This window comes from Dermacentor silvarum, chromosome 7, assembly GCF_013339745.2.
Source record: "Dermacentor silvarum isolate Dsil-2018 chromosome 7, BIME_Dsil_1.4, whole genome shotgun sequence".
NCBI classification, from domain to species: Eukaryota; Metazoa; Arthropoda; class Arachnida; order Ixodida; family Ixodidae; genus Dermacentor; species Dermacentor silvarum.
This window is the reverse complement of record NC_051160.1, coordinates 25,755,413-25,780,059: the sequence shown is the minus strand read 5'-3', so window position 1 is coordinate 25,780,059 and position 24,647 is coordinate 25,755,413. Positions and strand designations below refer to the sequence as shown.

At 49.4% G+C, this 24,647-nt stretch overlaps 1 protein-coding gene across 1 annotated transcript; it reads left to right on the top strand.

Annotated features, from left to right (window-relative positions):
• Nucleotides 1-1,648: 1,648 nt before the first annotated feature.
• Nucleotides 1,649-9,399, top strand: LOC119457762 (peptidoglycan recognition protein 1-like). The gene is made up of 4 exons (XM_037719454.2): nucleotides 1,649-1,816; nucleotides 3,076-3,378; nucleotides 4,663-4,868; nucleotides 9,264-9,399. Exons 1-4 carry the CDS (start codon nucleotides 1,660-1,662, stop codon nucleotides 9,396-9,398), a joined length of 801 nt encoding a protein of 266 aa, XP_037575382.1. The 5' UTR covers nucleotides 1,649-1,659; the 3' UTR covers nucleotide 9,399.
• Nucleotides 9,400-24,647: the final 15,248 nt, after the last annotated feature.

Here is a 24,647-nt window from a genome sequence, read left to right as displayed (position 1 = left end):
AAATCTCGAAGAAAGAACTTCTTCCGGAAATGCAGACGCTCGATGAAGCCATCGACTAGCTTGCCGGGGAATCCCCTTCTTCCGCAGACGCTCGGTCTTCACGTTACATCACTTCACCGGTGCGGACTGAACTCTCGAACTCCCTGAATTCCACTGAACGATTCTTCCTCGAACCTTCCTATCGGAGTCGTGATCTCGTAGCATGGCCAAAGCCTGGGAAGCTTCTACTCTTTTCTCGTACCTTCGACCGCCGCTGTCGGAGGGGGGTTGATGACTCATCCTGTTGATGTATGCTCACGCGGTAGTAATGTCTGTCGACTCGCCGGGTGAGAAGGTGTCTCGGCGCGCGCGTGTGCTCTCTCACTCTCTCTCTCTCTCCGGTTAACGTCGCTTCGTCGAGTCTCTTCCAGACGCTTCGGCGCCGTTGTTAGCGTTGTTGCTTGAGGTGTATGCGCTCTCCCCCTCTGTTGAAGTTGCCGCGGGGCCGGCGTGTTCTTTCGCTGGCTTGCGTGACACTCGGCGCGCGCTTGGATTACGCGCTCTTTTGTGACACATACTAACTAAATCGACAAGCATGGTGTCACGCGCACAAGCAACCATCAACACATCTCACTCGATGACCCCGGAAACTCGCTGTCAAAACGCTGGAGTGAGGAAGCGTGGCTTCTTTAGCAACTGAATTGACCGTCGTGCTGCCTCTCACTTTAACGCGTACTAAGCGGCGAGAACACAGCGCTGGGCGGACTCTGACCCCTATACAGATGGGTTTTAAGATACAGCGGCCGCTCGGGCCGCCCGGAGTAGAACGCGCTCTCCCGGAGCCTTGCGCGCAACGGAAGACGGCGCGCTTCCTCTCCGTTTGTTTCCCTTACGTGCGCGAGATTAAGCCGCCACCGCCGGCTCACCTTCGCACTCTTTCACTCGCACATACAGCATACCGCGCGCGGTGACGATATTATCGTCCTTGGACTTTATAAGAAACCTCACGGCGCCGACGACGCCGACGGCAGAAATGCGCCTGGCGTGTCCAGATAATTGCTATCACGATAAAAATAGGTCACTAGGTTGACAGCAACCTATTAAGGCATGGGAAAACGACCCAAGAGTGTCCTGTCAACACTCCTTCGATCGTAGGTGGGGAATATCGTGGGTTAAAGATGTGCAAGATTGTGATGCCGTAGGACAAGCTAACGTTACAAGCAAGCAAGCAAGCAAGCAAGCTATATGTCAACAGCGTATCATAAACAGAGCTCCTATCATAAACCGAGCTCTTATCATAAACAGAGTCGTTGGAAAGCTTTTATGATTAGAAATGTGAGTGAGGTCGAATATGAATAGTTAATAACTGAAACTCTTTCACTTGTTTTCGCAAGATTGCAGTGGTTTATGTTTCTTAGGTTCGCAGACAGGAACATTTTTTTACGCGAAGTAAAAAACAAAAAACAAAAGCAAATGAAAAATATTTGCAGACAAAAGACAGAGCGGACACTGTTGCGTGCGAAAAACAGTAAGATTTCTCCTCTTCGTGAAGGCACTGGTCTCACAGGTGTGCGGGGGCGTTATTTGTATGCGCCATGAAGCGCAATTCATCATGCAGCAACCATTGTTATCTATACTTGTACTATTCGCAAACTTGCGAACAGCGGTTAGCGTGAGCCGATGCACAGATTTAGGGGAACATTGCGTTCTTGTGAACGCCTCCCTGAAAAGTGTTTTGTGGAGGAGAAGCGAGCCAACATGGTTCGCGGACTGATCCCTGTGGTCTTCGTTGCCGCTGTGCTGGGCTGTGCCTCCTCTGGTCACCAGAAGCAGACAAGCTGGGTGAACCTCTGGTTTATTATGTGAATAACCATGGGGGTGCTATTCGGGGCATCGTCAAAATCCGGCATATTGTCAAATTCTCTGTAATGGCGGGATATTAAGCGAATCAGAGACGGCGTAAGAGCCCTCCGGGCCAATCAGAGCTGACAAAATGGCGAATTCGAGAAAGTGACGGAATTTAGCATTATCCAGAAAGGCATTCAGCAATAGTGTCCGGCGTTCTTTTAAAAAAAAATTTGTTTTGGTGGCACGGAGTACTTTGACGTAGTTTTACTTGAAAAGGCCGTTTATGACTGTTTTCATTTTTGTTTCGCAAGCCAGTTCTGCGGGAATGAGAAAGGTAGAGAACGTTTTTCGAAAGGTAAAAAAAAATATGCAGTTAACCTGAGAGTAGCACGAGAGAGAGAGAGAGAGAGAGAGAGAGAGAGAAAGCAAGGAAATAGGTAGGTAGGTCAAACAGAAGAGTGTCTGGTTTGCAACCCTACACTAGGAGTAAGAGTATCATGAATTAGGATATACTGGAAACACATTGGAGATTTTCCAAGAAACCTATGTGGGTATTCTTTATAAATGGTGGTGGATGATATTTTTGTCCTTTTTTGCCGTGATTATAATTATACATACCAAAGGCTACATTTGTTTGTTTGTTACCTTATTTGTTCGGTAATGCTTACTCTATTTCCAGCTGGCAGAATATGCTACCGTTGATGTATCTTTTTGATTCGGGAGAAAGTACCCTGTTAACAATGTGCAGATAACAGGAGTTGGAGGGTTGGCTGAGGGTGGGGGTAATCGTAGAACATATTGCTAGCAAATTTTGAAGCAGAGTTGACCATGGGCGTTTGCTGCTGCTGATAAATACTTTATTCGTCAAAAGTAACAGCACAGGTGGCTGCTGACTTACATTGCCGGAAGCCACTAGGCGCCAGCGGCCTCCGCGGCCCAGGCCACCACCACCTTTTGGACGGTTGGATCAGAGCTGCGCATCAGGCCTGGACTGTAGGCTTTGAGCATGCCAAGTTGCTTGCCATATGTTTTACATCCTCCTTCTCTCGTCACCGTCACCCATCATGTGCCTCTTTCTTCCCTCTTTCTTTCCCTCTTTCCCTTCCCCCAACGCCGAGTAGCTGGCTAGAGGAATTTACCTCAGGCCGACCTCTCTGCATTTCGTATTATCAGTGCCTCACACTGCTCCATAGTATTCAAGTTACGGTGGGCGTGTGCTAACGTTTCTTATTGTCGTCTTGCGCGAAGGCCATCTGGCAGTTCGTCCAGCTTCGTATGACTACCCTGACTGGAACCAAGCGATGGTGGACGGAGCGTGGTGGCAACCCTGGCTCCTGGATCAAGGGACGCGCGTGACTCTGGCCTGTTCGGGCATCGAGTTCGTGCCCCGCCACGCCTGGGGGGCCGAGCCACCCAAAGAATGGGAAAGGTTGAAGGTTCAACGTGTACCACGTGTCTTTGTGCACCACACAGCTGGAGGAGAGTGCTTTAACCCATGGACGTGCTCAGAGAAGATGCGGTGGATACAACACTTCCACCAAGTTACAAAAGGCATGGTGATTTCTTTTAAATACGATAGTCTTTCTTGGGGAACTTAAACGCTGAAAATTTGGTCTGTCTGTCTGTCTGTCACCCGATTCAGCCACCCGGCCAAAGTTGGACCACTTGCTTACCGCCCACACTACTTAAACTGGTACGGCTGTTCATACTTGTGAACGTTATCGATCACAAAATAAATATTACGCATATCTGAGGCGCAACATCACTAGGTAAGTATTAGGAGGTGTGTTCCTTTAATAGAAAATACATACATACGTAACTCTAAAGACCCTAGTTTCTTAAGCTGCGCTGAAAATGCCATGCTATGCGCGCTGACGAACGACGTTCCCCGACTGCGCGCCGACGAGCGCCCTCTGCCATGGAGGAAGGAAACCCTCTGCACAAGCTCATGTTTCCCGATGTATTGCCAGATGGCGTCCATGTCTTACTCAGCGCCTCCTCAATTTTATCAATGGCAGCCAGATGCGGCCGATTCAACATAAAGGAAGCGCTGTCTGAGGCAGGGCAAAACATAAATGGCCGCTTGATGAAATAATGCGGTAAAATGAAATCTGTCCAAACAAACCTTCATGCCAGCACGGAAATGGTACGAGAACAGCATCACGGGTGGCCGCGGATCAGACCAGCACTCATGTAGTACGGCCGGCAGAAGACTATCGTCTATCGACGACATTTGCAGCGAAGCACGCAGATACGCGGCAAAATTTTTTTTTTCGTTTCTCTTTTTTTTTTGAGGGGGGGGGGGGGCGGAACAGTTCGTTTGAAAGATTAGAAGGTAAAATAAGAAACATCTCGCAATTGTTTTCTCTTTCTTTATGCACATCTCTTTTTTTAATGCAGCAAACATGGGCAGAACGACGTCCGCGTTCCGATGTGATTACAGATAGGAACTCCCTAACCAAAACTTCCTGTAAGTGCGCTGATAAACAGTGGCCGATCGAGGGAAGCCTCAATAAACACGGGGCCAATGTCTTGACAAGGATACTTAACTTAATTGCAAGGTGTCGACAGGGCGTTTTGTCTCATGATTGTGCTGACGCTCTGCACAGTTGACAGCAGTCTAACGAGCGAAAGAAGAAGGTTGGAGAGACGCGACGAAGTTGCACTTCTGAATACGGGGGTAAAGCTCCGCATTCAGAAATGCTTCTTAACTTGAAGCCCATGCTTAAGCTAACGCACTGAAAACAAACAACAAAAATCGGTAAACGTTTTAAACCATATGGCACACAAACTGTTAAAACTCGCCCAAATCGCCCTTCTGTTAACGTCTTGCAGGCTGGGAGGACATCGCCTACAGCTTCATCATCGGAGGCGACGGCCGCGTGTACGTGGCACGGGGCTGGGACGCGATCGGCGCCCACACGAAGGGACATAACAAGGATGCTCTTTCCATGGCCTTCTTCGGCGATTTCTCGCGCCGCCTGCCGACGCCACGTGCGATGAGGACGCTCGATCGGCTCCTGCACTGCGGCGTCGCCCTGGTACGGTCACACTATATATAACGTTCGTGTGTTTTTCGCATGAGGCCGCACGTACAGTCTGACGAAAGTTTCGAAGTCGCAGTGAGCACCTGGGGCCGTATCTTAGGTGGATCACTTTCGGAAAATGCGATTGTTGCACGTTAGTGCGCGTTGGTTGTTCAAATCAATGACAATTTACGCATTGCTCCATCGAGGCATCAAGCCGGGTATTACGTCGTACAAAGCTGAAAGAACTGGCGCAAGTTATTGGCTGAGAATAAACGTAAGACCAAACGCAAGGACTGGATGTCATCATCCTTCTCATCAGCCCATAAGATAATTTGATGGCAACGACATGAAGTTCCTGCCTATAATCTGCCTCCAGGCGTCGTTTAGTAGGACTTCCGTTGCTCCAAAGCCTCAGAGACTTCAACAGAGAGTGTTCCTCACCTGCCTTAGCTTCGAAGTGCAATGCGTGCTACAGGAGCCGTGCAACAGGATACGATGGTAGGTTTTGCCTATTGGGAACTGGCTCCAAACGTTTTTATGAAAAATTCAGAGGTGCCGTTGACGTGTTTTCACGGTTATGATATGTGTACGGAACGTCTATAGCACATATCAGCTTACATACGGGTACGCGCGTTTTTCTCTTAAAAATGCGGAAAAATCATTTAGAGCGTACCGCTGCTCTGTTCTCACTGAAATATCGCAAAAATATCGCATTTTATTGTACGGATGATTCAATGTAACACTTGGCACAGCTACTTGCCTGGTTGTATTGCAATCATAACTATATGGACACTCCAAGCGAACTTCCGCCGCCGCCGTCCTAGTCGCCGTGAGGTTACATATGAAGTCCAAGTGCGATCCTATCGTAAGATCCTATCGCGCCCAGCACACCGCATGGTGTGGGTGCGAGAATAACCATGCGAGGGTGAGCCTAGAAGGATGATGGCTTGATGCGCGCCCAATGTTTGAGGTCACGTGATCAAGCGCCCGCTAGGTGGGCTGGGGGGTCAGTGAGCACGCGTCTTCTCCGCTCGCCCTGCCGTGGCTGCGCATGGCTGTCCTTGCGGTGGAGCGCGTACACCGCCTGCACCCTCTATCTTAGAGGTAATCTTCTGAGGGGGCAAGGTAGGCGAGCCAAGATGGCTGTTGGCTGCGTGTACGCTTGTCTTCCCAGACGCCCAATGCTGGATGTCGCGTAATCTCAAGTTTCGGTGACAAGTTAAAGCGACAGGCAGCAGAAGCGTTCGCTCCCCTCTGCTCGGGCTCTTCACGCCACCAGCGTTGTGACAGCGAGTGTTCGCGGTCGTCGAGTGAGGTCTGTCCATGTTTGCCTGTGAGCCCGTCACACCATGCTTGTTAATATAATTAGTAAGTGAATGTTTGTTGCAATTTATATGGCTGATAAAATCGCCTCCATTACTTCGAGTGGTTGTCTAACGCATTGCTATCGCCATCAATGCTTCGCATTTCGGGAGAAACTACGGCTTTCTAAAGAAAAGAAAAGCGGTGCTGCTCTCGTCGATGGGGAAGCCATAGCTGCCGCCAAGACGGCGCCGGCATGAGCTAGTGTCGCCACCTGTCGACAGCTGCGGAAAGAAGTCGTTCCAGGATGGTTGTCGCAGCTATGGCGTGTTGCCTGCTCCTCTAGAACACGCGGCAACCCTCCCAGAGCAGCTGCTTTCCCCAGCTGACGACAGGCGGCGACACAAGTTTGTGCATGCTAGCGCTACCTTAGCGGCAGCTTGACTCCCCATAGCCGAATCAAACTCTGGCTTTTTTCCCTTAAAACCAGACAACTAAGTGTGCCAAGTGTTGTATTGAACAATCCGTACCATAAAATGCGACCTTTCTGCAATATTTCAGTAAGAATTAGGGCAGCGATAAGCGCAAAATTGTTTTACTACAATTTTACGAGAAACATGCGTATCCCGGTATTTGGGTTAGTCGATGCATGCTGCGACCGCGAGTATACAGTGAAGAGACGGGAATACGATGGGTGTTGTTCTTCACACATGGATACGCTGCAGAGTTCAGGTCCATGGCCCCAACTTGCGCTTTCATAAATTCTCCTCTAGCTTGCATATTAACGCGAAACTCAGTTGTTCGATCCCCTCAGTAAATGGGCTGAGAGCAGCGTCTTATGGAGTATTTAGAGAGAAGACATGAAACGGGCAACACGAGGCTATAATCATCGTGATGTTTCAAGCGTAGAAATTTGAGACGTTAACAAGCATTGTTTCTATAGGGACCGGGAGCTAAACAAGCTCGCAAACGCCGTATATCGCGAATGCTTAAAGGCAGAGGGAATCAGACAATAACGCACCGTATAAAGTAAATTCTGCAAGCTTCGCAACACATAACGAACGCAGTGGTTCTGTTTTGCCGACGAACTCTTGTGCCGAACCCACGTGATGCTTTAGCTATGGGGGTATATTTAAAAAGCTCTATTTTGAGCATAGAGGAATGGTGTATGAACAAAGTAATGTACAAGTGTCTGTGTAGAAGTAAAAGAATTCAGCTTTAGTTTCCTAGAAACCGCAAAATGAAAGTGCAGTTAAATTTTCCTGGGAGTCTATTTTTAACGAACTTTCGCAAAATTGTGCGGTATTGTAACGCAAAAAAACCCGAGCTATTCTTGTGATTTTGAGGTTTCTCAACTAGGCAGACGTCAGTTCAAAGCCACATTGTGAAATAATCTTGTCGCCACGTTAACGATTCAATTCAAGTGCTGATCGAGCATAGAGATCTACGTCCCTGTTTGCGTCATCGCGAGGGCGTCTAATTCTGGAGACTGTGCTTATAGTGGCGGCAACAATGCAGCTGAGCTTGCTGACTAGTTCGGAAATTCTGTCAACTGTGCTTTTGCAGAGTAGAGCAGGGACATTTGCCTTGTCCCGCGTTCGTTTTGTAGCGTTTCAGATCCTATATACGGTACCGTTCAATAGCGCAGTGCAGTTGACACATAAACTATGATTGTAGCGGTCACACCTATACAGGTGCTGTGAAACTGAGCAAAGATGTCACATTTTTTCCCGAGTCCGTGACTAAGCTAAATATTGTAATAACTGAGTCGTATATATAAGCAAACAGTCAAATAAATAAACTCACCTTTGCTAACTGGTTTCAAATGTGAGCCTTTCGGCTCGGAATCTGTAATGTCATTCGTCATTAGGAGATTCATTAGCGAAATGTACCCGCAAACAGCATCTAATGAATCGTGGCTACAGCTCCGTCGCCGTCTTGAAGAGCCGAGTGAGTGTCGCAGAAGTGTAGTTCGCGGTTTCTTCTTTCGCATCGATATATGGGCGAAAATGCTCTGCTGTGCAGCCCCAGAGAACCTGCCCGTGATGATTGCCAGGCTGACGCAGCTTCGAACGTACTGATGCAAGCCTGTTTGCGAACTATTACCAATGATCGAAGCACACTGCATGGCGAAAGGGGCCTTCCTTGGCCACTTTAAGCCACCAAGAAGTTGCTTTTCACATAGTGACTTTCGGGCAATTTGATTAAGTTCCGTCTGTTTCCTATCTAGCACGGGCCGGGATTTTTGGTTTACTTTTTTTTTCTTTTTAACCCCACCATATTATACGTTTCCTATGTAATTAGAGGTACGGGAAGGGTTAGTTTTACTTTATTCTGGTTAAATTCTTTTTCTCATTTTGCCCCACTTTAACGAATGTTTCCTATCTAAGTCGAGGATGTTCGGAACACTTAACACGTTGCATAGTCGAATGGAGTACAGAGGTGAACACACTTTTCTAGATCGCGCGAACCCCATTCTCCGGACTGCGCTGGCGATATCTGAAGATTACATGTGGCACAAAATCGGCTGTATGTGAGGCTGCGTGACAAAATTTAACAGTTTCGATTGATTTCTCTCGACCTGGTGGTCGGCTTAAGCTTTGGTAGTTTCCGTGGCCCTCAGGAGTATGTTATAGACAAGTGTGTTGACCTCTGTACGTCCTGTTGCTGTGTGTGTTCGTCGTCTTGCGCCGCTTTCTCGCGTTCGACTTGCATAGTGGTCAGCACCCTAGTGAGTTGCCATGAACACCTAAGTCGATGTCACCCTCTGGTCCTGTTTGTTGCAGGGCAGTAAAACTAAGAGTTGTTGTAACGAAAAGAAAATACTCACGTAACACTCCTTTGCGAGAAAATAAGGACAAAGCTGACGCATTCGGCAACGTGTGCAGTAGGGCTTTAACTCTTGTTTTTTGCTGTATGAAGCACATGTACCTAACTATGAATATACTTGCTGTTTATGCGTTGTCTACTATGTATGATTTTTGTTCATTTGCGTGACTACACTAGTGTTGCATTTTTTTACTGTAAACTCAACCTCCGCTGTGTAAGTTATGTGTCACGCCCATAAAATTTACAAATCAATCAATCAATCGTTAATCTCGGCAGGGCAAGATTCGTCCCGACTACACCCTGCACGGTCACCGAGACGCCACCTGCACCATCAGTCCTGGGGACACCCTGTACGCCTTCATCAGTCGGTGGAGGCACTTCCGTGGGAGACTCCAGACGTACATCTGTTGAAGCGATTTGCGAGAAACTGCCTTGGAACATTGGAACACGATCGCAGCTGCGTTTTCTACTTCCTTGTCTTACCCGCGAGACTTACGCCCAGCTTTTCTATACGTCTATCGCTGCACCTAATGTTTGCTTGCTTGCTTGCTTGCCTCCGAGAGTGGCTCAGACCCACTATGGGGAATTGACCAAGAATCGGGTGATTTAATAAAAAAAGATTATACGAGTCTAAAAAGACGCACTATTACGAAAGTTCTAATAGCTAAAAAATGAAGTCGGATAAAATTTAAGGATTTAGCAAGGAAATCGTCCCGATTCAATTATATACCTCTCAACAGCTCATGTTCTCGATCGTCTTCCTCGTCTTCAAGGAATGCTGAAGCGAGGAGTTGGTAATAGAATTTTACTTATCAGAGAAAAAAACAAAACAAAACAAACCAGTTTGAATGACCCTGTGGCTCGCGCAGTCGTCCCGTTAATGGTATGATTTAAGTACGTAATAATCCTTTGGTCACAAGTATACGATATACATTGCGTGCGACCGCCAGGCTTTCTACAGACTGCATCCTTAGGCGAGTTTCTGCGGTATGCAATAAATTTCAGCACCTTGGGGAATCAAAACGTACTCATCAATACTGGGCATCAAGAAGTCTGGAGTCGCGGGAGCGGCAAGGGAACCGCATCGCACAGCCGAACGACATAAACCAAGAAGGCGCGCTGATGTGGCCTGTGTAATTTTGACAAAGGCTGTAGACGTATAGCGCATACGGTGTACCAGGTGGTCTTCATAAGCTGAAACAGACTTGTCTAATATCTTCTGTGGCAGACAGGGCAAGTCTCGGTATCAGCTGGGGCAATTAAGAGGCAGACAACCGCACGACAAATCGCTGTTTGATGTTAGCTATTAATAAAGCTTTATCGGGATAAAGTTTGCAACTATTCGTATCTGCGCACCGCTGCTAATTCATCCTGGTGCTAATAAGTCGAAGTCCAGCAGTGTAATGAAGTAACGTTAGTTTAGCAGAAATACCGTGCTCAGCAATAGTTGAAGAGGCGCACGTCCTCAAGTTCTGTGGCGACGTACGCCGTGAAAAAGAAACAAAAAGCTGTCGCTTGATATATGTAGTTACAGCGAAATGAAGAAATTGGACATGGAGCCAGAGAAAGCATAGGGGAAATGAATCGTTATGTCTAATTGAAATGTAAAAATAATTCATTATTGACAGGCGAATTGCGCTACCGAGGCCGCAGCTCTAAATGTAGTTAGCGCTGCGGCTTGTCAGACATGTATTATTTAAACAGAATCATAACACAACCTCTTCGTATTCGTCTAGGTGGCACTGCTGATTGTCAAATATGAATTCCCACCATATCGCCCAAGATTCTCTACTATTGCTGTACAAATAATAAGACAACTTGCTGGAGGTGACAGCCGCACTCTCATCTTCCGCATTTCTCGTGCGGGGCTTCACCAATTTCGTTACCGCAGCGACCGTGCTGCCGTCCACTTTCGTGAGCAGTTGCGCATGCGTACTAGATGTTAGTCCTGCGAGTGTTAGCCAGCGTCGCTCGCGGCTATAGCGGCGGTTGTGGAATGCCCTCGTTAGTCGCAGGCGTCACGTAGTTCGCGAACTTAGGACCAGGTAACTCTCCAATGAACCCTTCTGTGCTACCTAACAGTAGTAAGGCTACTACTGAATATGATTTCTCCATACGCTTGTCACTGACGAAAATATCCGAGTCCTCTAATTTCCTTATTGCTGTCGCTCGTAACATGGTTACGCGCTACTTTTTAAGGGTGCGAGTACGTTCTTGTACAGCTTCGCTGCCTTTGAGGTACGAGTCGCGCGGAATGGCAAACATCTGCGAACAGGGACACCGCAGTCCGGATAAATTTTGACCACATGGGGTTCTTTAACGTGCAACCAAAGCACTGTACAAAATCATTTTTTTTTACATTGCGCCCTCGTCGGAGTGCGGCCGCTGCGGCTGCGAGTCGAACCTGCTACCTCGTGATTCAGCAGAAGAACTTCACAGCCACGGTGACGCCGCGATACTCAACTAAGAACAGCGGCGACACGGATAGCGATGGCTGATTGACACAAGCACAAAACACTTCGAGGCGTGTTCTTGTTAGTACGGCACGCCAACAACACCAGCGAAAAGGGGAGGATGTCTCGACACGGCATACGCGACAGGTCGAGCAGTTCTACGTCGAAGAACGGCGGCTGTATAGCGGGTCGAACGAGGGCGAGCACGTCGGCGTCTAGCCTCGCTGCCGTTCGAAGCGGCGCCGCTCCCACTGATGCGCTGCTGCAATGTGCGCATGCGCAATCTCTATTGCGTCGTACAGCTTTGCGGCGCATGTGAAGCAAACCAGAAACACGGGACCGGCGAAGACCATCGGTATGGACAGTGACCTGGCATCACCGTCCCAAGCAACGACCAGGAAGTACTTGAAAAAGTTCGGGTACACCTGCGATAAAAATTCGTGACGCCGTATTATAAGCCGTGTGGTTAAGGCGCAGTACGGCATCAATGCGATTAGCATTCTTAAGGCACTTGACGCACTTTCCGGGGTCTACCTGTCTGTTTGTTAACCTGTCTGTCTAACGGTAGTTCCGCCAACTTGGGCCACTGGGAAGAGAGAGAGAGAGAGAGAAAAGTCATAAGGGAAAGGCAGGGAGGTTAAACAGGCTGAGTCCGGTAGGCTACCCTGCACTGGGGAAAGGGGAGAAGGGATTGAAAGAGGAGAAGGAAGGTCACTGGGAAGGCCATGGTCTCTAATGGGTCGCGCATCGGGCTGGTGTGTCGAGGTAGCAGGGTTCGAAACCAACCGTCGGAACAACTTGGGGTCTCTGGCTATTTGTCACTGGGGGTGTGCCGCTGTTTAATGAACTTCTTTGGCGTCATCTTGGGTCACTGGGTATGACAAAAATGAAATACTGTTTAAAAACTCTCCGGTGTTAGGCGGAACCGAACCCGCGCCATATATATTCAGACAATCTTTTCTGAATATGATTAACACACGCTGCACTATGGCCTCAGAGATTGGCGCGCGCCGGCTAGCCGGCGCCCGCAAGACTCGGAGGCAATGGCTGCACACGTGGACTTCATGGCGGTGCCGCCAGATGGCACAGCTAGTCCTGAGAAGTAACGCGACTGAGGAGAAAGGCTGCGCACACACTTCATAAATGACGCGTTTTAGCGGTGCTGCCACGACGTGCGTCGCTACATATTGTTTCAAGGCTGATTGCATTAATGGCGGCATCCATAGTGAGTTGGGTTTTGCCGGAATTTATTCTCAGAGACTTCAAAACTACCGAGTGTGAGACAGCACAGTTGGAAAGGCGAAAAAACCCAGCTCCAAGCGTGTCTATACAAATGCATATTCACTGCAAATTCAAGCGTAGCTTGTATTCGGTCACACATTTCGGTGGCGTTGTAGTCACGCAAAAAGTCAAGTGTGCCGCATACCCGCACATCCAATGCGGGTATCAGCCAGGGACAAGAAAGAAGGAAGGAAAGAAAGAGCAGGTGCGGGGAAAGCTGCGCCGGCGCCGGATCACGTGACGCGTGCGATCAATCAGGGTCGTTTGGTGTGTCGCGGGGAAGGAAAGGAGGTTGGCTCGCGCTCCGCCAGCCTTCGCTCGCCTCAGACCAGTTTCTGTGAACGGATGGGAAGGCCACGCGTGGTGCGTTCCGCCGAGGAGCAGGCTGCGTTTGAGCAATGGCGCCGCGAACTCGCCCGGGAAAGGGCTCGTCGTCGACGTGCCGATTCTAGCTAGCGTGCCGATTCTAGCTAGCCCAGGCCAAACGTCACCGAAGCGCCGCCGATCCCGAGTTGCGTGGGCAGGTTGTGGCCAGGTTTCAACGCGAGTTTCTCAACCGGAACTTCGGAGCCAGCTGCAGTGCGTGTGACCGGTTGTGGTTCGAGCACAACGTGGTACTCGTCAGAGCAATTCGTCCCGGGGAACACCGAAGAAACACACGACAAGCTTCGCTTACCCCCATTTCCTCGACAGGGAAGGGGCTTCTCATTTTTATTGGCTTTGTAAAGGAATATCTCGTCGAAAACGACCAAATTGCAGAGTACGAAAGTCGCTTGAAGCCAAAAGGACGCAGTGTCGGGAAATCTATGCACTACCTAAATAACAAAAATTTGGGGTTAGTTTGTCCCGCGGACCTTTTACCCTTACCCATCGAATTGTTGATAGAGACAAATGAGGTTTATTTCGTTTTTTTGGCGACATTTTATGCCATGTAAACGAGAAGACAAGAAAACTTCGTGGAAACAAACTTTCATGGCGATCACTCTCAACCTCTTGTTTTTAGGTGTGCACCATGTGGTCAGAATCATTACACAGATTTAAACAATGACACTCTGTCATGTATGGGAAATTTTTTTTGAAGCTTTAAGGGTAAGGGCAGTTAGCCGTATGAAACAAACCAGCACTCTTAAAGGTGCAAGATTATTTACTGTGTATCATTCCCAAGCAGACTGAACCGTCATATTTCCCGCTCTCGTGGGCACTATAGCGTTAGGGTTCTCTGTAGTAATGTTTGTAGGAAGATCTACCATCATGAGTGCGGAGTTCCCTCTAAACTTGCGAGAGGAAACACTGGCGCTAGTGTGCGCGGGAATTGTAAGCAGTGAGCAAAAATAAATAATAAACCAGGAGATAGCAATGTGTCCCGCAACCAGCCTTTTCACGCAGTCAGCCTCCGTGAATCTATTCTTCTCGCTTTTTTCCCTCGCAGTACTGGCCCAGCAAGTGAACTCTATGACAAAGTGTATTGGCCGAGAACATTTGCTTCCCGGTAGTTCATAATCGATGCGCACTTGTTTGGCCGTGCTGCCGTACCTTCGCTCGCAGACCGGGAGCACTAAAGCCTGCCGCGCACTATGACGTGACGATCACGTGTTTGGCCGATACGTTTTGGCTTCGATCGCGTTGCGCGATGCTCTGTTCTAACTCTTCCTCCCTTTATGGCTGTAAGTGTAGGCTGTTCGGCTAATATGGGTTTGATGGTTGGTACACGGTATTGGGCAATATGCGGGCTTGTGGCTTCAGTTGTTCTTGTGGCTTCATTCACCACATGCACTTTATATGCCTTCATTGGCCTATAGATTTTGAAGCGATCCTATTTTGCTAAACGCAGAAAGCGATACATAGCTGTGCGCACACCCACAATAATTGGAAACTGTTGCACTAATAACCGAACATTCTGTCGCAATATATGGTCGATTTACAGAGTCCCAAAGCCGTTCGAAGTCACAAGGAGTAAGTTTAGGCTAATTCACGTGCTAAAGAACTCGGAGGACGCTTAAGCTGCGCCTTTAAGAGTAGAACGCGGTAGCATTCAAAGGTCCCCCCGAGTGCGTCTCACGCTTCCCGACAACTGCAGCTTGTTTAACCGTAATGTTTAACCGGAAACTCTGGCGGCGAACGCTATGCACGAAGACGAGCTTTCTGGTTCTTTTCTTTTTCTTTCCCCCGCATGGCGCACGCCGCCACTGCTCAAACAGAGCTCAAATGGCAGCTGGAAAAGGGGTTTGTGTTTGAGTTCCTGCGTGACAGAATTATGTTTTTTCGTATATTCAAATTACAGTCCGACGCTATCATGTCTGTAGGTTGTGCGTACGTCGTACTTTAGAAATTGACTGACGCAATTTACATTTAGAAATTAAATTAGTTCAGTAACGCCTGTGAGGGTCGGAATGCGTGGTTCGGGATGATCTTTTCTCATATACAGACAACGACCGCCGTCACCGGATTTTGTGCGACACGGAGCCCTTAATCGCGTTAATGTAGCTGAACGATCCAGTAGGTGATCGATCGCAGCGCCAGTGTTATCTATGGTGTTTTTAGTAGGAATCTCTATAGTGATGATAAACCAAGCTGGGTCACGTGGCTTACGTAGTAGCTGATGGAGTGCGGCAGGAGACAGCAGATGACGACGATGAAAGGGGCCGGGATGATCGACGCCTCCGCGATGATGTAGATGAGGAGGAGGCGCAGGTTGAGACGCAGCGAACCCAGGAACCCGACTACGGCCACGACCAGGTTCGCAGCGAGGAACGCATGGGCCCGCCATTTCAGCCAGGACACCATTCCGATGGGCAGCAAGACGTGTCCGCGGGCCGCTTCTTGGCTCCACCAGTTCAGGGACGTCTCCTGTGTCCGATGCGGAAAGAAAAATGTAGAGGTGTTCTAATAGCCGAATTTTTTTAATGAAGTACGAGTATTCGAGAAGGACGGCCTTCGAATATCGAATTCTAAATGAGTTAAAATACAAAGATTACGGTAAGTCTGAGATATAAGAGGCTGATATGCAGTATATGATACGTGTCACGGCGTTTAGGACTGGACGTCCAGTCAACTGAGGAGCTTGTTAATGAAAAAGACAGACTGGAGGCAATGAGTTGTTGTGGAATGACTGGGAAACATTGAAGACAAGCTATATTCTAAACCCGTTTGCTCAAAAACCGGTGGCTCTGCGCTACAAGCGCAGCTCTTGAGCAGCAGACTGTTACGATTCACTTTGAGCGGCTATACCCCGACCACGTGCAAACGCATGGGAAACGGTGTGCCTAACGATCTCGCTCATCAACATGAACAGACGTGTCCGTCGTGAGGGTCAGAGGAATGTGCGAAACCTGCCGTGCCATCTTGCGACCAACTCACCCCCGCTGGGGACGTTCGTACCCCGCTACGGTCACCCACCCTAAACTGCTTCGTCTGGTTTGCCCTGTCCTCAGGGAGTGATCCAAATGATGCGTAAGCATTCTGTAGTAACGACGTGGTGTTGAGCGCTCACACTCAACACTGCTGGTAATCCTAGCACTGCTCAGCGGCTGCGGTAGTCTTGGCGCCATCACGGTAAATGCGACAACGCTGCGGCGACACGAACTGCTGCGGAAGGCATGACGCAACGTGAACTGATGAGGCAAGCAAACTACTGCAGGTGGTGGCGCCGGGTGCGCTGATGACGTTCCGATCCGAAGCCACGGCTGCTCCACAGTTCTGGCCTACTAATGTGTGCCTAGTGCGTGCCTGATTGCACACGTCACGTAGTCAGTCGCGCACGTCGCGCGTTCGTCGTCATCACCTTCCACAGCTGGCGAACTTGAAAGCGATCGTCTTACGCAGAGGACGGACGGACTCTCGGACAGTTTTCTTGTTGGGGAACCATAGAAATGCTTACGCACTTAAAACGTTTATTGACGTGGCTTGACGTCCCGAAACTGCACATTAGGTTATGAGGCACGCCTTGGTGTAGGTAGTCTACGGGTACGACTTGTTGGCGCCGCGCCGCACGCAGTGCAACTGCTTTTGGACAGAGATACCAGGCGTCTCACAACGCTGGCGTGGCGAGCGCCGCCAGTGGCGCTGCGGACGTTGCACTTCGATGGTACACGAGATGAGACCTACGGGGAAACAGCCGGCGTTTGTCAGCACCCAGAGAAATTTAGGGTGTGTTCCAATTCTGGCCAGCACCGGAGACAGTCTACGTATATAGACAGCTAAGGAGACAGCCGAGACAGCTTCGAGTCGATGTAATGTAACGCGTTTCGAACCGTCTGGAATACGTATGTAAGTCGCGTCTGCGACGTAACGCCACCTCACGCCGACAACAAAGTTGAGAAAAGCCCATATTATTTATGTGTTTTAACTCTTTCCGCCTGCGAACCTATAAAAACACGATGTGATTTACATTAATAAAGGCGTAGCATAGCGTGTCTACGTTTTAGATGCGAAGCAGCTTATGGCGGGGGCTTTGTTCGTCCCTCCGTCCCGCGGCGTCCCACACCCCCACAGCGCATGCGCGTCCCCTCCCCCTCTCTCTCCCACGCTCCCCCCTTTCTCTCCTCAAGGAATCCGGAGCGGCGCGCACGACAGGTGGTGCGATAGCTGCATACTCCAGTGGGGGCGCCACGGTAGTTCCGCGGTATGAAAATGACGGAGCGCGCGCGCCTCATTCTCTCTCCTGTGCAGCGCCGCGATGAGCGCTCGGGGCGCTGCCGCGAAACCATCTCCCGCTCAAGCTAACCATCTCCCCGCTGCTTCGCATCCACACATGTTTCCCTTTAGCGGGAGATGGAGTAATTTTTTGTTTGTGCACAGACAATCTTCCTGTCGGCTTTCCAAGCGTCCTGCTCAGCCGCCATCTTGTTTGGACAGGAAATTAGCCTGCATCGTTTCCGACTTCGATGCAGTCTTCGCGAAGCTACTTTGACGTCTTCGTGTGAATTGGAACGAGACTTAAGATGACCGCTACTTGGCCTTCTACGGCGAACATTGGAACACAGCCTTAGATAAAGTTAGGTTGATACTTACTGTCATTCCACTCTGACCAGCGCATGCACATTCCAACTCGGCAGGAACGCTAGCGTGCCTAAAGTGCGCGTGCGCACAACGCTAATCAGAGGATAGCAGAACGTTCCCTTTCTCCGCCACAGAGGGGGGGGGGGGGGGGAGGGTTCTGTAAGTGTCCACCTAGTGGACATGTCCATTTTGTCTGCTGCTGAAGCTCTGATTGGATCGGCTGGGGTACGCGTCAGAATGAGACAGGCGCCTTCAGCCAATCAGCACTTCAGCAGCAGACGAAATGGGCATGGCATGTCCACTCGGTGGACATTTGCACGATAGCCCAACTGCTGTTAGCAGATCCAATCGCTGGAGAGGCAGCCACCGCTGTTTCTTACCAGCAGAAGGGAGAAGTAATTTTATAAGTATAGGCCAATTGGAAAATAAAAGCTGCAGTCGTGTGGCTGAAATATTGCCATTGGGTGCGTACGGATATCATGATGTGCCATAAAATTTGACAAGTCATTAAGGCTTCCTTCTCAAACCAGTGACACAAAGAAAAACGCCGAAACAATATCTACGCGGCAAATTTAACCTTCTTACACCTGAACGAAGTGGAAAGAAAGCTATTTTGTACATTCCCCGCTATTTGTTAAAGTTTTTTTCATGCCTATATTGTAAGATGGCGGAATTCCGGCTCGAGTTGTCGGACAGCATCTCCACGTGAACACTTTTTCTTTTTTTTTTTTTAAATGCGGCCAACTTGACACCAGTGGTGCCAAGTCTGAAGAAACAGCGGAGCCGGGTGATGTTCCTTAGCAACTAGTTGATGTAGGCTTAACGTTGCTTAACTTGGTTTTTTCTAGGCAAGGCTAGGCCATCAGGGCAAGGCTAGGCTATCATGGCAAGACTGGGCGTTGACGCTTGGCTAGATTCTCGCGTTCTCGGTATTCCGGATCGGCTCGGCGACGTCGCATATCGGCGGCTTTGTTTGCGAGGTAGGCTGGATCAGCACGAAGATGGCGATTCCTTTGCCGCATGCCTTGAAGGCGCCTCTGTCGTCGGGCAGCCTCTTCTTCCGGCGTCAGGGTGTGTTTAGGTCAAGCGATATCTCGGTAGAGCGGAGAAATTCCCGGATGCCGCCGCGCGCGCGCTTTCACTAGCGCGTCACATGACTATGCTGAACACGTGGTGCCATATCTCGGCAGAGGGGAGAAATGCCGCGCGGCGCCACGCACGCTTTCATTTGCTTTCATTAGCGCGGTCACATGACTCTGCTGAACACGTGATCGGCGCAGCTATGACGTGAATGTCCGGGCTCCTCTCTCACGAGCATAGCGTACGCTGTGCTCGCGAGAGAGGAGGAGCGCGCGAGCGATGAGGAGCGCGGTTGGGCGAGGACCCGCGCGCACTTCCTCGCTCAACCAGTTTGAGCGTTGCACACCGGAATTTTGCCAAGTTCAAACAGCTCCGCTGTTAAGACCTCCTTGCTGCTAACTCTCCGCGCACGAGTCGCACATGCACCATAAGTGGGACCGTACAACAATGGCGGTGGTGGTTCCGACAGCATTGCTATCGTCTTGTGGTGCTATTGCATTGTAGTCTTGTGATGCTATTTATTGCTATTGCAATAAATGAGCATTACAAGGATTGGCCTTAATGGTACTACGCTACATAGAAGGGGCATCAGCTTTAGTGCGACTGGGTAAACATTGTGAACGTACCGGAGCCTATGACAGTAGAGATGGTGATCATATACTCACCACCCGATACATGGCGACCACAGAGGAGACACCGATGACCAGGCATCCAAGGAGTAGGCATATCTGGTAGAGCGCGGCATGGATCAGCTCAGTCACTACTTCTTCGTCGTATACTTCCAACTCCCCTTCGTCGGCGTGGTGGTTCGCCGCGTCCACCGCTTCATCCAGTTCTTGCAAGAATCCGTTGGCATTATTCGCAACCGCAGCGTCTACCGCGTCGAACGCCGGCGCAGGCAACCCTTCGTCGTCTTCTTCCAATGACTCTTCGTCGGCGTTGCGGTCCGCGATGGCGGCGTTCACCGCATCTTCCTGTTCTTGCAGGCCTTCGTTGATACTCACATTTGCAGTCGCAGCGTCTACTGTGTCGAACTCCGGCGCAGGCATGTCGTTGACGTTGTCCTTTGCTTTGCTGATATCTTAACGATGAGCCCTTAAGTAACGGCTGTTGTCTCAGCCAGTTCACCTCCTCCTACCCTGAGGTTCCACTTCTTTCTGTCAGAGCACGTTTATGACGATGACGATGATGTCCTCAGAAATGGCACGCACCCACTGTGGTGGCCAAGCCACAACAATAAAATAAATGAACATACAAAGGAATCCGATCGTAAGTGAAATAACGAAATGTGTAATAGAGTGGTCAGCTTTACAAGGCTCCGATCACGGTTGCTATCACAGAATGAATGCAGCGTGCTTTGGGAGGTTTGGAGGCATTATGTAACACAATGTGTGATGGGTGGCGATCCCCTTACCACCGGGCCTTACCCGTACGCGGGAGCCAAACAGTACTTCAAGTGCCACTTCCTCAAGGACCAGTTTGGAATCCCGTGCAACATCTGCAACCGCCTCTGGGCGCAGCTCCCCAAACGACTGCGTCTTAAAGCGCTAGTTTCCACGAGGGAGGAATGCGAGAACGCTTCCCCTACCAGCGTTACCACCGTTAGGCTTTTACAGCTATGTTAGACTGCACAATCTTCGGGATCGGCCCACAAAACAGTCACAAGAAATCGTGATTAGTTCCCAAAGAGTGATAAACGCATCAAAAAAACGGGCTCCAATCCAAGCTGTGAAAGGTGGTTGGCTAGCGAAGCTGCGGTATCACCTGGTCCGATAGACCAATGTGACGTAGTCTTGAACTGAGTCCTGCCGAGTCTGCGCACGACGCCGTTGTGCATATTGACGTTGCTGTTTCTTTCGTCGCTCATCGTATTCGCGCTACTCTTCGGGCGTCCTAACTGTGCGTGGCTTGTTTTGGGCAGGAACCGCTGCGTCCTACCCAGCCTGAGCACGACACCGTTGTGCATATTGACGTTGCTGTTCCCGCTGCCGCTCATCGTGCTCACGCTGCTCTTCGGGAGTCCCAACTATGCGTGGCCTTTCCATAGCGCTATTAGAACTGAGACAAAATCAGTTGTAAGCGGGTTCTTCTTTTACATATGAAAGTGTACTTACGTCACCTCCTTTTGCTACAGTTGCCGCTTCCCGGCAACTGCAGCTCGTGCAACCGTAATCTTCACCGGGAAACGCCTGCGGCGAACGCTATGGGCGAAGGCGAGCTTCCTGGTTATTTTTTTTTGTTACCCCGCACGACCGGCGCCGCCGCTGCCGCGGATGCGTGGAGGCCAGCGCCATCTGGTTGTGCTACAAGGAACCCAATGGAACACACGGCGCGGGCCTTCCGCTGTGATTGGTTGAGGCTTTGCCCACGGACATGACAATTGCATTGGGGTGTAGAGGTATACATTTTCGCTGTAAAAATACGCACAAACTACCGAACATTACGGTCAAAGTAAGCCACGGCTGCGCTGGAACGCGATCACAACGCCAACTTTCCAGCATAACAGTGAGTAAGCAAGACTTCTAGTGCTGTGTACTATATACTGTACCAGTATCGGCATTCTTGTCTTGTCTGGTTGAGACGTCATCACGTTGCTCAGCTGTACCAACACCGGCAACTGCAGCTTGTGCAACCGTAATCTTCACCGGGAAACGCCTGCGGCGAACGCTATGGGCGAAGGCGAGCTTCCTGGTTATTTTTTTTGTTTCCCCGCACGACCGGCGCCGCCGCTGCCGCGGATGCGTGGAGGCCAGCGCCATCTGATGGTGCTACAAGGAACCCAGTGGAACACACGGCGCGGGCCTTCCGCTGTGATTGGTTGAGGCTTTGCCCACGGACATGACAATTGCATTGGGGTGTAGAGGTATACATTTTCGCTGTAAAAAATACGCACAAACTACCGAACATTACGGTCAAAGTAAGCCACGGCTGCGCTGGAACGCGATCACAACGCCAACTTTCTAGCATATCAGTGAGTAAGCAAGACTTCTAGTGCTGTGTACTACATACTGTACCAGTATCGGCATTCTCGTCTTGTCTGGTTGAGACGTCATCACGTTGCTCAGCTGTACCAACACCGCCTACACACTCCGAAGGCATACGCACTCCGATCCATGACGTCATGCTACCTGGTACGACTGCCATAGAATTTAATGGGCATGCTCCCGCGTAAGCAACAGTGATTTTTGACGTCACCGCTTTCGTCACGCTGGCCTTGGCAATGGAAATTTCGGGCCTGGTAGCATGACGTCATAGATCGGAGTATGTAGGCCTGTGCTATCGAGGTGGTGTTGGCTGTACCATGTCTGCACGTTGCAGTTCAGCACAGCATGACAGCGAGACGCGCGGCTGCTATGTGAAGCGACCTTGTGTATCTTCCGGGATGCCGACAAACCCAGCCTCAGTAGATGCGCATGTTATTATGCGCGAGGAGTAGATGGCCTTTCTGACGCAAGAAAGAAGAACGATTAAAAGCAGTCATACGAAGCAACACGTCAAACTTCTTGTCAAACTTAGTAGTGCCCCTCCTAAAGTGCGCTAGCTAAAAATTCCATTACTCCCAGTATACTGAAGTGACTTATGACATTGGTTTTGGTACGCAGAGGGCTACGTTTACATTCAGCGCTATGCTTATTTTTCGTCGGAGAATTAAAAGTACACGTCGGAGAATTAAAATGTGCACAAGCATTCAACCATTCTTAGGAGGCACAGACCTTCATCGAGCCAATTTTAAACTTTATATGTCTGGGCGAAATCGTATATGGCTAGGCAAAATCGCCTGTTTGCAGAAAATTATCATCATCAGCATTAGCTCGAGCGTTGTTGTCTTCTTCCGCAGCTGGCTCGTTGGTGCCCCCCGGGTTGCGCTCGTGCTCGTGCTCGGCACGCGCTCGTGTCACTGCTCCAGCGTTCGTCGCCGTCGTCTGCTTCCACAGCTGGCTGCGTTGCCGGTAATCATTCCAGCGTAGAATTTCACTTTTCTTCTGTCGTCGTAATGGGGAGACCGCGTTTACGGAGGTATGAGCCATTGCTTAAGGGGCTATGAGCCAACCATTGCCTTACGTAACAGACAGATTAAATTTGGAAGCAATTTAATTTCGAAGAATCGCAAGCGGCAATAGCGGGCGAATGCTGCTAACCACGCCGCCGAAGCAAACTCGAGACATCGAACGCAAGCGACAACGCGGACTGCGGGCATACCGTCAGTGACGTCGTTCTCTCCGTCGCAGCCGAACGTGTGTGTAACCTCATAATTGAGAAATACTTTAATGAACCCTCGGGATTAACCCAGTGTGAAACACCGGGGCAGCACGTTTCAGCTTCACTGGTTAACCATGTTCACGGAGTGTAAGGGCCGACGAATTTTTTTAACGATTTTTTGACCGTGTCCCTGACATCGCTTCATGCATATTTTCGTACCTGTAATGCCATACAAACCATGACTTTGACTTTAACCTTGAAACTGCGTCTCCCTATCAAGATTGATAATTTTAGCGCACAACAAGACGAGGACGAGAAGTAGGCACAGAACTCACGAGCGCCGACACGAGCGTCGACAAACACTAGAACAACAGATAAAGAATGAAGACGTAGTACGTAACCTATCCCATTATTCCCGTTCCAGATTTACACGCAGCTCAGCCTTGACTGAAGCGAAACGAAATTTCCAGAATGGTCAGAAAAAGAAAATACATGTTTACTCGATTGATGCTAGGAATAAACCAGCAATCACAAGTTCTTCGCGCAAGAAAAATAGAATGGAAATAAAAAATGCAACTATGCACAAATTTGGATGGCCAGGAAAACGTGCAACAGACGCGTCAGATATACGACAGTAGTAGCAATGAACGTGGCGTAGAGTCAGATTTGGGTTTGAACTAAATATAAATTTAAATTATGGGGTTTTACGTGCCAAAACCAGTTCTGATTATGAGGCACGCCGTAGTGGGCGACTCCGGAAATTTGGACCACCTGGGGTTCTTTAACGTGCACCTAAATCTAAGTACACGGGTGTTTTCGCATTTCGCCCCCATCGAAATGCGGCCGCCGTGGCCGGGATTCGATCCCGCGACCTCGTGCTCAGCAGCCCAACACCATAGCCACTGAGCAACCACGGCGGGTAGAACTAAATATATCTGCGTGTGTTCCTAGAAACGTTTTAATCAATTTAAGGGGTTTGCCGAAAGTTGTTGGTTTAAGTAATGTAGAATTTAATTCGTTAATTCTTGCGTGCCGTCAATTTTGCTCAATTATCATGACGATTATCACATTATGCGTTGTGCAATGCTCCGTTTGGATGAACAATAATCAATAAAGGAAGTATTTACTCACCTGTGCATTTATTATCATTGTAATGAATATTTTAAAGTTCATTCCTCTAAAACATTTATGAACTCCACCCGACACGCGACTCTTGGCCAAAGCTCCTTCGGCTACTGTGGTGTAGCTTGCAAAATTTTCGTTTCATACTTTTAAGGTTAAATAAAAGTGTTTTCAACGCAGAAAAGAAAAAGAAAGGCGGACTAGTTCAAGAAGACAACGCAGGCGCTGTATGGCACCCGTATTTTGTGCTGTCCTGAATTAGTCAGCGCTTTCCTTTTTCTTTTCTGCCACGAAAAATCTTTATTTTTTTTTCGTGCCCTGAGGACCAGCGTCAACTGGTGGACAGAATGCGACGGGTGGCAATTCTCCACGACGTCCTGGACTGAGGACGCCACCTGGGGACGACCATCGTCGTCTGCTGTTTAAATAAAGCTTACTTCTCTCTCTCTCTCTCTCTTTCTCTTTCATTGAACACCAACTGGCCCAAAGATGGCATGTCCACGATAGCCCTTATAAGGCTATCGTC